Source organism: Gasterosteus aculeatus, chromosome 9 (assembly GCF_964276395.1).
Source record: "Gasterosteus aculeatus chromosome 9, fGasAcu3.hap1.1, whole genome shotgun sequence".
Lineage (NCBI taxonomy): Eukaryota > Metazoa > Chordata > Actinopteri > Perciformes > Gasterosteidae > Gasterosteus > Gasterosteus aculeatus.
In genome coordinates this window covers 17,738,088-17,753,352 of record NC_135696.1, presented here as the reverse complement: position 1 = coordinate 17,753,352, position 15,265 = coordinate 17,738,088, and the positions used below count along the sequence as shown (strand labels likewise).

The following is a 15,265-nucleotide window of genomic DNA, read 5'->3' as shown; positions in this document are numbered from 1 at the left end:
TTAATGATTATACATGTTTACTTTAATACGGTGTGATATACATTATCTAAAAGATCCATATGACATGGCATTAATAAACAGGAAGGTATGATGCATATAACAAATCATATTGTGTTTAAGAGTTAAAGATTTTCAGTTGATTATTGGCTGCACAACAACGGCAGAAAGTGTTAAACGTAGCACAATGTGCAGATGAAACAACTAGTCAATCTTCTTCTAGAAAAGGTCCTGATGAGCACATACCAGATTGTTGAGTCTGTCCTCCAGGCTGCCATTGGTTACAGTCCAGTTGTGCAGCTCTTCTGCGCCGTCATCAAAAGGAGTCCCTCCGGTTGCCATGTCTCCCAGTTACAGCTGGAGGAAACGCACAAACAATGCACACAAGTCACAATGCAGAATTAACAATGAAGGTAATTCAAGCCTACATTCAAAATAGTGAACGAAAGGGGCAGATCATATTCAAGCAAACGGCTTGCTGGAACTCACAAAAAATGAGACACTGATCCCGGACCTGGACCACAGAGGAACAAGCTCGCTTACACTTACTTATTTAGAATAATACCTAACTGTAATTAACTGTATGAAAAAGCGGATTCTGATCTGAAATGGGTTACTTAGCTAACCCTAGTCAGCTAGCTAGCCTAGTTAAAATAAGCTATTACTCGCCATAACTTAACAGTTATATAACGTTACATGTCTGTTAATGATACGGTTGGTAACGACAAGAGCTCACATTTATATTAAAGCATAACATGCGTCATGTCTTACCAACAGCCGTTAACTTGAACCACCCGAGCCTTACGAACACATTTTAAATCGTTTATTTGTACGTTGACGATAAAACGTTAGCTGTTTTGTGACCCGTCCGTTGTCGTTAGCAGCCGTTGGTGGGGGTCAGTGCGTGCGCTCGTGCGTGCGGCCCGCTCGGATTCCCGGGGAACAACAATGAGCGAGTTTGCGCGATGTTGCCGTTACTGCTCCGCAGAGGAACACACGCAACCGTTAGCGTAACGGGCAGCGATCACCGATGTCGCGCTTGTAGTTGGCTTAAACACATGATGGTATAGCTAGCGCAGTTAACGTTAACTTATTTTAGGTAGAAACTTTACTAGCTTAACATATGCGACCCGATTAGGTCCTACAATCGCCATGGCAACACGCAATACCACCGCACATCTAACGCCAACCCGCTGTTTGATGCTTCTTAGATGATCTAACGTTACCCAACAACACAACTCTAACGCTATCCGTGTCAACAAACAATGCCTCGTGCTAATGAGCGGCGAAAGTTGCCCCCAAAATGGCTAAGGTGACGTTAGCTTGCTAATGCTAACAATACCTAGCTTGCGAACAGCTGCTCACCACGGAGCTAACTTTAAACGTCACGATTAAAGTTTAAGCAAACAGGCGCCTCAACATTGAATCTGACCTGCAGCCTCTGACTCACCTGCAGTGATCAGGCTATTCTCGGGGTTGAAAAGTGTCGTGACAAACATTAGCTAACGACGAACGCAGCGGGTTTAACGTTAACGTCACCTCAAATGCAGTCTTCCATGTTATTTAAAAAATCCACTTGCTAACTTAGCTTAGGATGTAAGATAGGGAACGTGGGTATTACCATGCAGAGGGAAAGGAAATCTCGTTCCCTATCCCAGTTTACTTCATACGCTGCGGGAGAGGTTTCAGAAATGTTCTCCGAGTCTGGTTAAAGCCATTTGATAACAAATAACGTCTTATAAATGCTCCAAGACGCAGTAACTCTCGGACGGGATCCCGGGCCGTCATAAACACTCCCATCCAGCGGGGGGCAGCACACGTCGGCTCGTATTCCACGGAAAGGAAGCGTCTCTCTGCAGGAAACTGCACTATTGTCGTTCGGTGTTCGTCCGACGACGTCGAAAGTAGGAACGTTTGTATACCTGCGCGTGGAGTCCGGTTGCGACCCGGGTGGGAAGAAAAACAAATAACGTTAGCTAAGTATTTCTTTTTGACATCCTCGCTCGTCGTCGTCGTATAACATCGGACTGTGGCCGCGAGGTTCCATTTTGCCTTCGCACCTAGTGAGCTGTGTCGTCGGTTAGCCGCTTAGCATCTAGAGCTAACGTGCGCTAGGCAACGAAGGACATTTTTGTTTTGCCCCCGTCAACAAACATTTCAATTACAGTTGTAAAACTGTTCTAACCGGCCGAGGAAATAATGGGGTCGTCCAAGAAACACAAGGAAAAAACTCGCGAAAAGGACGCAGAAGACCGCCGCCGCGAGCATAAGAAACATCGCCACAAGGACCGCGAGAGAGACGCTTCGGACCGCGATGCGACGCGCGATAAAGACAAACGAAAACGCTCCAGGTCCCGGGACAGAAGCGCGCGGGACCGCGGCAAAGGCGAGCGCAGCGCCGGCGAGCCGCGGGTGAAGAAGGAGAAAGTCGACGTCGGCTATGAAGAAGGCAAAAGCGACGTGGCGCCCCAGTCCGCGAGCGGAGACGCGTCCCTCAGCGTCGAGGAGACGAACAAACTCCGGGCCAAGCTGGGCCTGAAGCCCCTGGAGGTAAACGAGACCAAGAAGGAGCTTGGCACCAAGGAGGACCCGCTGGTGGCGGAGACCATCAACCCCGTTCTTATCAAAAAGCAGAAGGATATGAGGGAGAAGCTCGCGGCTATGAAGGAAAAACGCATCCAGAACCAGAAGCTGGGAAAAGTCAAGACCATAGCCGAGGAAGACTGGCTGGATGATACGGCCGCTTGGGTCGAGAGGAGCAGAAAGATGGCCAAGGAAAAGGAAATGGCGGATAAACGAGCCAAACTTCTGGAGGAGATGGATGAGGAATTTGGCGTGAGCAGTCTGGTAGAGGAGGAGTTTGCCCATAAGAAAAAGGAGTCGTACACGGCTCAAGATCTAAAGGGACTCAAAGTGCAGCACAAGGTGGCCTCCTTCAACGAGGGCCAGACTGTCATCCTGACCCTCCAAGACAAAGGGGTTCTTGAGGAGGAGGAAGACGTGCTCGTGAACGTGGGACTGGTGGACAAGGAGAAGGCCGATAAGAACGTCGAGTTAAAGAAGAAAAAGCCTGACTACAAGCCCTACGACGAGGAGGAGAACGTGGACGACATGGTTACCGTGAAGCCCCACGGTGTACTCTCAAAGTACGACGAGGAAATCGAGGGAGAAAAGAAAAAGAGCTTCCGGTTGAACACGGGAGGCTTCGCCGACGGCGAGCGAGAGCGAGAGATTCAAGCCATGAGGGAGGCGCTGCGAAACCAGGCGCAGTCCCTGGAAATGCCCGCTCTCGCCATCGCCTCGGAGTACTACACGTCTCAGGAGATGGTGGGCTTTAAAAAGACCAAACACCGCGTGAGGAAAATCAGGAAGAAGGAGAAGCAGACCGCCGTGGACGAGCTCAAGATCGACGACACCCGCAGCACGGATTTCGGCTCCAGGACACGCGGTCGAGGCCGCAAGCGGTTGGAGGAGGAAGGCGAGGCCGTGCAGGTGGACAGCGCCACGCCCAGCGATGCCCCCCAAACGTCCGATGATGTGCGGATGGCCGAAATGGAGATGAGCGACGAGGAGGACTTTACTCCCCCTGAGCCAACTGTGTTGGAGGAGGACGAGGCCGAGCAGGAGCTGCAGAAACAGCTGGAGAAGCAGAGGAAGCTGAGGCAAAAGCAGCTGCTCAAGGACTCCGGGGAGAAGGTGGCGGAGAAGATTAAAGAGCTCGATCAAAGCGCCAATGAAAATGATCCCGACCGGAAGAACAACATTGTTTTCAACGCCACCTCTGAGTTTTGCAGAACCCTGGGTGACATCCCGACGTACGGGCTGTCGGGCAACAGAGAGGACCAAGAAGACATTATGGACTTTGAGGAGAAGGCAGAGAAGGACGACGCCGGGGATTCCGACTCGGAAATGGACGAGAATGTCGGATGGAGCACAGTCAACCTGGATGAAGAGGTGAAACCGCCGGATTTTGCTACGGCCTGCGCCACCATTTTGGACGAAGAGCCCATCGTCAAGTCCGGCCTCGCTGCCGCTTTGCTGCTGTGCAAAAACAAAGGTCTGTTGGACACTGAAATGCAAAAGATATCCCGCGTGAGAGCAACTAAAGGCGCCCTGCCCAACGACAACTACTGCATCGAGGACAAGATGGGCTTCGATGACAAGTACAGTCGCAGAGAAGAGTACAGGGGCTTCACTCAAGATTTCAAGGACAAGGAAAGCTACAAGCCCGAGGTCAAGATCGAGTACGTGGATGAATCCGGACGAAGGCTCACCCCCAAAGAAGCTTTCCGCCAGCTTTCCCATCGATTCCACGGCAAAGGTTCTGGAAAGATGAAGACTGAGAGGAGGATGAAGAAGCTGGAGGAAGAGGCGCTGCTGAAGAAGATGAGCAGCAGTGACACTCCTCTGGGGACGGTGGCGTTGCTTCAAGAAAAACAGAAATCTCAGAAAACCCCATATATCGTGCTTAGTGGGAGTGGGAAAAGTATGAATGCAAATACCATTACCAAATAAGTCTGCAGCAAGAGTGAATTATCTTGAACACATACACTGACACAATAATTGATATACACACAGGATGTTTTAAGTAAAGTAAATGCCTACTTCATACAAGTTCTGTTGTAGTAAAGAATTGCCTATTAAAACTTACAGAAATCAGTCGAATGTTTTATAGTTTTCTGTGTTGCTAATGGAGACGTTGAAGGGAAACTTTTCAGGATTAAAATGTTCTGAATGTGCTATTGTAACAAATTGAAATGACTGTGGTCAGTTTAATGGCAGCGTTGCACATTCTGTGGCATGACTTAAATAACATAAGGCATTTGGGTTATTTATACCAAAAGTATAGTCAATATATTCAGCTGTTTCAAGTAAATAAAATGGAAATACTCACAATGCTCTGTAGGACAGCATTGTATAATTGTTTTAAAACCCAGGAGAGTAATAATTACACTGCCGTAGTCGCTCAATGTTAAAATTATACGTTGTACAGAATGTGTAAATAATTTACCACAGAAACTGGGCTGATGGCCGTGCAGTCGGGGTGGGGTAGATTTTTCCAATTTGAATAAGCCTAGTTAGTCACATGGGAGGGCTGGGTGATAAAGTAAACATGGTCCCTCCAGTCCTACCAGACGTCTTTAACTATGACACGGCCTATTGGGACGTGTCCTGGTATTCCTACTTTAATGTATAGATCTGGACCCGCTAAAGATCAAGGAACATAATAAAACCACCATTGGTGAATACCACAATAGGGACTTTAAGTTGGACTCAAAACGTGTTGATACAGAGGAATCCACAGATGTGACGGGGTCTTCGTTTGTGGATTCCTGGTCACGCGGTGGGTGCAGCCAGGATCTGATTTTTTAAGTATTGTTCACAACAAAACTAGTTAGTCAAAGAAGAAAATTTTCATTCGAGTCCCACGCATTCAGGAGACACATTGTGAGAAGATGGCAAGTTGTTTTTTTGTAATTCGCATGGGAAAACTAAATCTGTTGTGGCAGCAGTGCTGGGGTAATTAAGCATAGTAGGTGATAAAGTAGAATTAATTAAATAAGCAACTTGATAAACATGAAAAAGATACATATAGAAACATGCAGAAATATTAAATATATTATACTTTATAGTATAAATGCTATTTTGGGTTTATGAGAGTAAGTTAACTGTTAAAAAACGGGCACCAATGAAGACTACAACCAGAGGGAGGCAGTAATGCAAAGTCATGGCCGCCAAATAGAAGAAGAAGAACCTGTAGCCGAGTAGCCGTTGACCGACGTCCTTAATAACACGTCCATGAAAGTGGATAGCCAAGCTAACATCGGCGAGCTAACATCGCCTTCGCCCCACACGACATGCCCGGCCTTAACAGCTGAAGTCTCGCACGGTAAGGACCCGCCGCCGCTGAATCACGTCTCGGTGTCCCAAAGACAAGGACAGGCGGGGACAGTAGAAGGGACCTGTTTGCGGGACGTGTCGTGGGGGCTGTTTTGACAGCTTCCTGTTGTGTGGCTACTAGCTAGCTAGCTAGCAGCGCGTTTAGTGACGGACATTCTTTTTTTTCTTTTTTTTCTCTCAAATATCCCGGAAGTGGGGGTTTGTCTCCTTCCTCGAACCCGCTCGCCGTGTTTACCGGACTGTCCTACGCCACCTTGGCGAGGATCCGGTGGGTATCACTTGACTGTTGTCGGTAGGAACGCCTCAGCGAGATGACAGACGTGTGCTAACGGCTAATCCCGAGCCATATTTCGAGGGATTCCATGGATTTACCCGACGTTCGTTGTTGTAGCTCTTGTGACTTTTAACCTTGTCAAGATCAGCCGGCGTCCGTCGGTATCAACGTTACGCCGTGACGTGGGTGTGCAGCAGGAGGCTTACAGGTTTAGGATCTACGTGTCGATTTAATGCTTGCTCAAGGTTTAATATTCAGGAAACTTGAGCAGCAGGCTGGCGTGTAATGGTAAGGTAGGGAGGGATAAGTGGCCTATTTGTCAACTTCCAACAAGCTGTCCTCATAATTACTCCTTTCGTATCACTAATGACAACTATTATTGAGCTGTCACACTACGATGACTCGGTGAACAAACACCTCTTCAGTTGTTTACATTAACAAGCTAAATTACACTGATGTGTGTTGATTTTGTCTTGATATTTCGATATGAGACTGGATATTTTTTTTATATTCACATTACCACATTTTAGTATTTTGTGAATGCAATACAATCCCAAAAGTATTGAGCCGAAATAGAGTGATATTAGCTTTTCTCCATAGAGCCCAGCCATACTTATATGATTAGTAGCACTGTCAGACCATTATTAGCAATATTGATCTTTTTTTTTGCCTTAACAGGCCAGATCTTCGCCCAGTGAAACTACAGTCTGTCGTGATGTCGGAGTCTAAGCCCCCCACTCCAACTCCCCCTGGAGACATGTACAAGGGTTGGCTCTTCAAATGGACCAACTACATCAAAGGTTACCAGAGACGCTGGTTTGTTCTCAGCAATGGACTGTTGTCTTACTACAGGTGAGTTACACATGTACGTGACTAAAGATTGAATTTTAGAGTTTTCCCTAGCTTAAAAGCATCCAGAGAGGGGGTGGGAAACACAAATGAAGTGTATTGAGTATTGCATACTGTATGCGCCGTTTTAAACACGTGCAGTTGCTTTAAAATACATCTAAAAAAAATGTATCTTAAAAAAAAAAAATTGATCTTTTTTTTGACCTCTCTTAATTGGGTTGTCTGCAGGACTCAGGCAGAGATGGGGCACACATGTCGCGGCACCATCAACTTGGCCACCGCCAACATTGCTGTGGAGGACTCGTGCAATTTTGTCATTTCCAACGGCGGCGCGCAGACCTACCACCTGAAAGCCAGCTCGGAAGTAGAGCGGCAGCGATGGATCACTGCTCTGGAGCTCGCCAAGGCAAAGGCCGTCCACATGCAGGCAGAATCTGGTGAGAGGGGAAAACTAATACGTTGGAGAATATGAAAATGCGTTGCAGTCCATGACAGGCAGAACTGTGCAGGGGGGGTTTGTTTGTTTTTGTGTGTAAAGCATTTCCCCCCCATGTATTAATTTGGTTTTGGTCATATTCTCTAACCCATTCTCTTCCCCCAGACGACTCTGGGGACGACTGTCCCGCAGTGCCCCCCTCCTCTGGACAGGGTGGAGGCTGCCGTAACTTAGAAATCCAGTCCACACTTCGCACACTTGGCAGTAAGGTGGAGGACCTCAACACCTGCAATGATCTCATTGTAAAGCATGGGTCTGCCCTCCAGAGGTATTGATTATCAGACGATATACGCCCCATTCCTTTTGTTTGGCTATTCCTTTTCTTCTTCGTTCATCCATTCCTTGATTCCAAACACACAGGTCTTTGTCAGAACTGGAGGGGATTCGTGTTGTAGGAGACATGGGGGAAAAGATGAGACAAGTTACAGAAAGAGCCACACTGTTCAGAATCACCTCTAATGCCATGATCAACGTAAGCTAACCAAGTGTTTGTTTGCTGCTAAACATTGTCGTTGATTCCTTGGGTCGAAACGTTGCTCTTGTTTTTGTGTGTCTCTCCCAAAGGCATGTAGGGACTTCCTCTCACTGGCCCAGAACCACAGTAAGCGTTGGCAGAAGGCCTTACAGGCGGAAAGAGACCAGAGGATACGGCTGGAGGAGACTCTGGAGCAGCTGGCCAAACAGCACAATCACTTGGAAAGAGCTTTCAGGGGAGCTACAGTTCTGCCCTCTTCATTCAGCAACCCCGCCTTAGCTAACAAAGGTATGGCTCTTGTCTCCAACTGCACTTTTTACTTGGCGCCCTCAATGTCACTCAAAGTGGGCTCGCTATGCTGCTTAATCCACGCCAATCATGGGAGGCCAGTTCATCCATTGAGGCATTTATTTCTTCAACTCAGGTGGTGCTTCAGTAAAAGGGGATGCCAGCGACGAGGATGACGACAACGAGTTCTTTGACGCTATGGAAGACCCAGCAGGGTTCATCACGGTCCCCGCTGACCCCAAGTATCACAGGTCATTAACCGTCGGCCCTTTCTCAAATGTCGCAGACTTTATTTATCCATATATCCACCTTGATTTTATTATTCTGCTTCCCTTTGCACTGCTTTTGTTTTTAGTGTTGCTTGTCTGTCCATCAGGAGGTCGGGCAGCAACGTCAGTGGGCTCAGCAGTGAGATCGGAATGGACGAGCAGTCAGTAAACGTGTGTTGAGTTACTAGCAAGTTTGGATTCGTGTGGTCTCCCCTTGCCTGTCGACACGCCACAGTCGCTTGACACACGAAAAATATTTTCCTCCTCTTCTCCCAGTTTGATGAACAGTCTATGGTGTCCAACCCAGAGTCCCCACCGCCCCTTGAGCTAGAGCCTGTTCGACAGAGACGGACTCGCATCCCGGACAAGCCCAACTATTACCTCAATCTGTGGAGCATCATGAAGAATTGTATCGGAAAGGAGCTCTCAAAGATACCAATGCCTGTAAGAAACATGTACCCCTGTTGGCGTCCAAGTGGCCCTTTGCTTGTGAGAGTACTCCGAGGTAATCTGACTTCTCTCTGCGACCATGTGCCCACTAGGTGAATTTCAATGAGCCCCTCTCAATGCTGCAACGTCTGTCCGAAGACCTGGAGTACTACGAGCTGCTGGACAAGGCTGCCAAATGCCAGAGCTCTCTAGAGCAGATGTGCTATGTGGCCGCTTTCACCGTCTCCTCCTACTCCACCACTGTCCACCGCACAGGGAAACCCTTCAATCCTCTGCTGGGAGAAACCTTTGAGCTTGATCGGCTAAAAGATTGTGGCTACCGCTCTCTCTGTGAACAGGTATGTCGAAGGATGCTTCTGCAAGCATCTCTTAATTGTAGTGGTGTAAACGTGATTTGCAACCCCTCTTCTTAGGTGAGTCACCACCCACCTGCTGCAGCTCACCACGCCAGCTCTGAAAAGGGCTGGACCCTCAGACAAGAAATTACCCTGGCAAGCAAGTTTAGAGGAAAATATCTCTCAATCATGCCTCTGGGTGAGTGTGTTTAGTGTAAAGAACAAAAATGCCATTTCTATTCTTGGTGTGGGGGGTAAAAACGGACACTGGCAGGTTTTAAGACGAAGCTCTTTCCGTCCTCAGGTTCTATCCAGTGTTTATTTGACAAGAGCGACAATCACTACTCTTGGAAGAAAGTGACTACAACCGTACACAACATCATTGTTGGAAAGTTGTGGATTGACCAGGTAAATTTAAATCCTAACAAACTATTAACTGCATTACGTACCGCTTGTGTAAGGGACGTGCATGTTTTATGTCCTCGGGAGCAGAACATTTGCCTTTTTTACTTGTTTCCTTCTAGTCAGGGGAGATAGATGTTGTGAACCACAAGACGGGAGATCGCTGCCACCTCAAGTTTGCCCCCTACAGTTACTTCTCCAGAGATGTACCAAGAAAGGTGAGCTCTTCTTTAAACGGCTGTTTTGATTCTTCTTCACAGAATGATGTATCTTAAAAGAAGTTAATTATAATTCCCTTTATGAGGTGTTGTGATATATTTTAGCATTGAAAACTATTTGCTGTCCTTCTCCCTCTTTAATGGGAAATGGGACGGACAAATTATTTGGAATGTCTTTTATGTGATGCAGTCCAGCACACTAGACGTCCTTTTAGCTCCGGGATATATAACGTAATTAACACACTTCAGCAACATTATAAACTCAGTAGAACGGAATGAATGGCAGAGCTGTAGTGTTTAATCGCGTCCCATGTGAGTCTCTGGGAGGACATTCTTGCATGTGATCCGTGTTTGTTCCTCAGGTAACTGGAGTGGTAACGGACAAGGAAGGGAAGGCCCACTACGTGCTCTCGGGAACCTGGGATGAGAAGATGGAGTTCTCCAGGATAATGCAGAGCAGCAAAGGCGAGAACGGCACCGAAGGCAAACAGAGGACCGTCTATCAGACCCTCAAAGCCAAAGAGATCTGGAGGAAGAACCCGTTACCGTGAGTGGAAGGTCAACGTGCTCGTAAAACTGAACGCCGCGGCGTAAGAATGGTCGCGCCTCTGACCTTTTTGGTTTATGTTGACGACTTGCCAGGGAGGGAGCAGAAAACATGTATTTCTTCTCCTCGCTGGCCTTGACGCTCAACGACCCCGAGGAGGGAGTGGCGCCGACGGACTGTCGCCGGCGTCCCGACCAAAGGCTAATGGAGGACGGCCGCTGGGACGAGGCCAACGCCGAGAAGCAGCGGCTAGAAGAGAAGCAGCGCACCGTCCGCCGGGAACGGGAGAGGGAGGCTGTTAAAGCAGCCTCTTCACCCGAGGAAGGTAATAAAAAAAAAAAAAGGACATATTTCAGTTTTGGGGTTTATCTACTTGTCTTGCCTCTTTTTGTCCACTTTGTGTCTTGAAAAACTTTGTATTTGTCTTAACCCTAAGCTGTCACTGAGGATTCAATCACTGATTCACCCTCAAAAAGCAAGTACTCTTCTTTCGCTCTTTTCCCACCCTTGATCATCACTATATTTTAGCGCAGCCACTTGTGGTCTCGATGTCTGCGCATGTAACGAGTACGTGCTTAATTCCTTCTTCTTCTTCACCGTCTTTCAAATACTTTCCCTGTTCATCCATTTCTGTTCCATTTAGCCGATGCAGTGGAGACTGGCACAGAAGCAAATGAGGTTTTTGATGAAAGCAAGTACCACTTCATTGCTTAACCTAAAATGTACTCTTAAGGTGCTTTGTGTAGCATCTGAAGGGATAGTGGGGGTGTTTTCAAAGTGGGGGTTTATGGGTGATGTGCTGCTGAGGATGGAGGCAGCAGTGATGGGTGTTTGTCACCTAAAAGAAAGATCCACTAAAATAACATTTATATGTGTTTAAAAATACATATACATATTTAGCCCTCAGGGTTTTCTTTTTGTTGCTTGAAGTCCTACACACAGCACCTAAAGTAATGAACACAGTATTTGTGTGGATTTGGATGCTGACTTGAGTTGTAGATTCACATCTTTCTTGTTTTTGTGCTGGTGTTAAGCTGACACAGAGGACTCTCCTCCCCTTACACCTGTTGCATGCAAGTAGCCTCTTTCATTTAATTTTATTTTTATTTTTTATCCGTCATCTTCACATTACACCCGACCTTTCATGTCTGAACTCTCGAAGATTCATCCTTAATTCTTTTATTTTCAGCCCCTTATGGACCATCACCTCTAAGCAAGTATTCTGATGATAACATAACACATACTTATGCAAATATCTCACAATTCCTAGCAACTTGATTAGATCTAGATTCAGACGCCTTCTGTTAATCGTATCCCCTTTACATCCACCTTGGTCTCTCTTAGTCGAAGGCAATGAAGGTCCTTATGGAGCTCAAATCAAATGCAAGTAACATCAGTTTGCTCTCCATTATGCCTGGTTCTATTTCATTTAGATGTGTGTTGGTAGCTTTTAGAACCCCGTAGAAGACTGTAGCTTAGTGTAGAATGGACACAAACCTAGTTTGTCGATATTTTAAAAATCGCATTCTGTCCGTGATTGCTCAGTTTACTGTGGTCGCGGGCCTTCGGGGCATTAGTGGTGAGCCTGGTCCTCTGCGGATGTAGTAGCGTCGGAGGAAATGAGTGATTTCATCGAGTAGAGCGCTCGTCATCTTTTGTTTCTGGCGGCGGTCGACCATCTTGAGGGCGCGTCGGCTTGCTTTTAAGCACGGTGTTTTCGTCATGGCTCAGTGGCTCCAACACCCTCACCTCAGGTCCAGTCAAAGCTTCCTCTTTGTGAAAGATTGTGTCTTTTTTTTATTTTATTTTTTTATTTTTTCTTAGGCACCCATCCAGACAGCTACCAAGCCTTGTGGTTCGAGAAGTTGGACGACCCCGTGTCCGGAGAGACCTTGCACGTGTACAAGGGCGGCTACTGGGAGGCTAAGGAGCAAGGCAGCTGGGACATGTGCCCGGAAATCTTCTGATCAGCTGAGTCTCCCTCCGTGGTGTACAAACCTTACATCCGCTGAAACGGGGGATTCAAGCCTGACGTCGAGCCGTCTTCGATCGCCGTAGCTTCAACTGATCGCCCCACTTGGTTTCCCCCCCCCCCCGCTCCTTGTCCAGCAGTGATTTGCTCAGGGTTAAAGGGCAAAATCAGACAAGGTGACTAATTGTAGCATTCCGAATTCCCTCTCACTGCCTCTCAAACGCTGGTGTTTATCTTGATCCATGGCTTTTTTTTTCCTCAGTCCTTTCTTCTTTGGTACAGCCTTTGATTTGCTATTGGCCTCAAGTTGTTCTACTAATGTCATCATGCATTTTCTTTAAACGCACTACTATCAAAAGCATAATTCATACAGATGACCTCTTACAACATACAGAGTTTGTTTGGATAGAGCAACTACAGGATATGTCACTTATGTTTGTGTGTGTTGTGCACTCTTGAGTATGGATACTTTTGCAATGAATGAGTTTGATCCTGGCCTAATATTTAAAAAAAATCTCTACCAGGTTCAGACAGCATCAAATTAATAAATGCATCGGTTTAGTGTGTCTTGACACGAGAGAGAGAAATGTTGTTTCTTAAAGTAATTAATGATGTACTGTTATTGTCTAAATGGTTTGGCTTGAAGTGTCACCAACACAAAACCATGATACAACATTTGCCTTTGAATTAATGGTATTTTGTGGCTTTACTTACCTGGGGTATGCTATACACACACATATTAGCCTTTATAAGTTCTACAATTAATTAATCCATTCAAAAATTTGTTTGATTTTGTTTTTCGACATCATCCCAAATCCCCTGTAAAGAACTTGGTAGATGTGAAAGTAGCTCCTTTATGATTATTCCTGTCTTAATAAGGCTGCGTTAAATCCGGTTTGGTCATTTAAAAAAAAAAAAGTTTGTTGGTGATATCTCTCTATGTTTATAGAGATGTGTGTGTGTGTGCGTGTGTGTATATATCTATCTATATATATATATATATAAAGATACTTATATACGCAAAGTTTTTTTAACCTTTCTTTTCACTATATAAGAATCAATTCTAATGTTTTTTTATTCAGAAAGAATAATTACCATTTTCTATGTAGCACATTAAGTTGAATAAAATATATGTTCTTTATTTTATATGATACAATTTTGAACACTATATTAATTAAAATAGTGGTAGAAATGTATAAGTACCAATGAAAATATGAAGTAAAAAATTACCGATGGCACTATTTATTTCTTGTACTTTGTCTTTCATCCATTATTTTAAAGAGTTACTAAATCTTGTTTTTGAGTTTGTAAATTATTCCATCACTACATTACACTAAAAGTAGACTTTGTTCCCATTCTAAAGTCTTCATTCCAACAAAAATTATTTCCATTTCTTACAGATACAAAATCCGATAATTATGTCCTGTAAACCTCACGAGACGGTGAAAAAGCTCGAGGTCGCGTTGACCTGTTGGATAGACGACAGATAAAATGCTGGAAACTTGTAAAGGATAAAAAAGGGATTTTAAATCTATGTTGAACAGATTATTGAGAGTATGGGCGTCGTACAATTGCATTATAAGGTTTGTGAGATTTACTAATCGTTGTGTTTAAGATAAAAGTATTTTGATTCTCCACCAAGTACAGACGTGTATTTTCATACCTAAACTTTGTGCCCTCACTTCAATCATCAAAATTCTGCTCTTAAAGTTAATGCTTTACATCTGATTTCTACTTTCCTGATGATTAGTGAAGTAAAGGGACACATGAGGCAAGTTTGTATTTGTTTTTCCGGTTTCCCTCAAACATTTAAATAACAGCTTTAATCGTGGTGTTTTGCGAGTAGTTTTTTTTAACAGACAGCAATAACAGTGCCTCAAAATGAAATGTGTGAAGAGAGATTGCTAAAATGGCAAAAACTGAAATGTATCATTGTACTAGTCAGTGTTTGTCATATGAATGGAAGGACTGTGTGGTTGTTGCAAAATCTAAATTTCATTTTCTATTCAAGTGTACTTAAAACACTTAAAATGAGGATCTTAATACATGTTGTATTTCTGCAAACATATTAAACAGTAATGTAATCGTGATATTAACTGGTTGTATTGATAGATAATTTAATGGCTTTATGTTTTGTTGCTTTGTTCATTCATTCAGTCACCGTCTAGATGTCTTTATTTGAATATTCATTTGTTTGGTTCTGAATCATTCCCTCGTTTGATTTACGCTTTCTTCATACAACATTTAAGTAGATGCTGAAGACTGTGTTTGAGGAATGTACTGCTCGATACAACTCCATGTCTCTCAGATTTCAGATTTGACAGCTTTCCGGCTCTTCTGTCCCTTTCATTTGTATAATCTGGATTTTTAATCATGGCTCGTAATTTCTGAAGTTTCCTCCCTCGTTGTTCCCAGCTGTGTTTGCCTTGCAAAGTGGAGACGATCCCGATCCCACAACTCACCAAAATTGACTCACGGTGTACGAACGTACTATACATTATTCATCGTGCCCTAGTCGATGTTTGCTACCTGAGCCGTGTTACGTAATTGCAAACATACATACGTGTTAGAATTTACATATTGACTCACTGTTCTACAAAGTACTTTTGTATGCTTTAATGCAGTTTATTTTAGCAGGATGGGAGGGGTTAGTAACATTAAAGTATGAATTAAAATGCATATTGGTGTTTTTTGATTTTCCAAAATAATGCTCCACAAAGATGCTTACACTTGTTTGGAAGTGTTTTGAAAAGCTTTTGTGAACAAAAATAAAATAATTTTCTTCTATTGTA

The 15,265-nt window shown here is 44.8% G+C and overlaps 3 protein-coding genes across 58 annotated transcripts in view; 2 read left to right on the top strand and 1 right to left on the bottom strand.

Moving 5' to 3' along the window:
• pcm1 (pericentriolar material 1) overlaps window positions 1–5,893 on the bottom strand; it is a 21,786-nt gene extending 15,893 nt beyond the window's left edge. For 16 of the 25 annotated variants that reach the window (XM_040186152.2, XM_040186154.2, XM_078109221.1 and 13 more), the window contains exons 1-2: window positions 1,619–1,842; window positions 244–354 (exon numbers count right to left, since the gene is read on the bottom strand). In XM_040186152.2, coding sequence (XP_040042086.2) covers window positions 244–339 — 96 coding nt within the window. In that variant the 5' untranslated portion in view covers window positions 340–354; window positions 1,619–1,842. Of the gene's footprint in view, window positions 1–243; window positions 355–768; window positions 935–1,447; window positions 1,843–5,752 lie in introns of those variants that run through there. The other 9 variants (XM_078109204.1, XM_078109208.1, XM_078109212.1 and 6 more) reach the window with 4 other exon arrangements.
• On the top strand, window positions 1,885–4,656 carry sart1 (spliceosome associated factor 1, recruiter of U4/U6.U5 tri-snRNP). The gene has a single exon (XM_040186178.2). The coding sequence runs from the start codon at window positions 2,197–2,199 to the stop codon at window positions 4,510–4,512; it is 2,316 nt and encodes a 771-aa protein (XP_040042112.1). The 5' UTR covers window positions 1,885–2,196; the 3' UTR covers window positions 4,513–4,656.
• On the top strand, window positions 5,746–15,265 carry LOC120824956 (oxysterol-binding protein 1). Of its 32 annotated transcripts, none has more exons than XM_078109238.1 (20): window positions 5,746–5,887; window positions 6,851–7,024; window positions 7,250–7,458; window positions 7,623–7,785; window positions 7,878–7,989; window positions 8,082–8,280; window positions 8,417–8,531; window positions 8,660–8,720; window positions 8,826–8,993; window positions 9,092–9,337; window positions 9,413–9,533; window positions 9,639–9,742; window positions 9,859–9,954; window positions 10,317–10,501; window positions 10,597–10,826; window positions 10,938–10,976; window positions 11,145–11,192; window positions 11,536–11,574; window positions 11,691–11,714; window positions 12,326–15,265. In XM_078109238.1, exons 2-20 carry the CDS (start codon window positions 6,888–6,890, stop codon window positions 12,466–12,468), a joined length of 2,439 nt encoding a protein of 812 aa, XP_077965364.1. In that variant the 5' UTR covers window positions 5,746–5,887; window positions 6,851–6,887; the 3' UTR covers window positions 12,469–15,265. The 32 variants fall into 32 exon arrangements, with proteins under 32 accessions (XP_077965364.1, XP_077965360.1, XP_077965356.1 ...); XM_078109234.1 differs by having other exon boundaries at window positions 8,657–8,720; XM_078109230.1 differs by having other exon boundaries at window positions 8,636–8,720.

Coding starts and splice junctions, on each gene's coding strand:
- LOC120824956 (XM_078109227.1), top strand. Junction 8,532..8,635: donor GCTGACCCCAAGTATCACAG/GTCATTAACCGT, acceptor TTTTGTTTTTAG/TGTTGCTTGTCTGTCCATCA. Junction 8,721..8,825: donor TGGACGAGCAGTCAGTAAAC/GTGTGTTGAGTT, acceptor CTCTTCTCCCAG/TTTGATGAACAGTCTATGGT.
- sart1 (XM_040186178.2), top strand. CDS start 2,197: ATGGGGTCGTCCAAGAAACACAAGGAAAAAACTCGCGAAAAGGACGCA.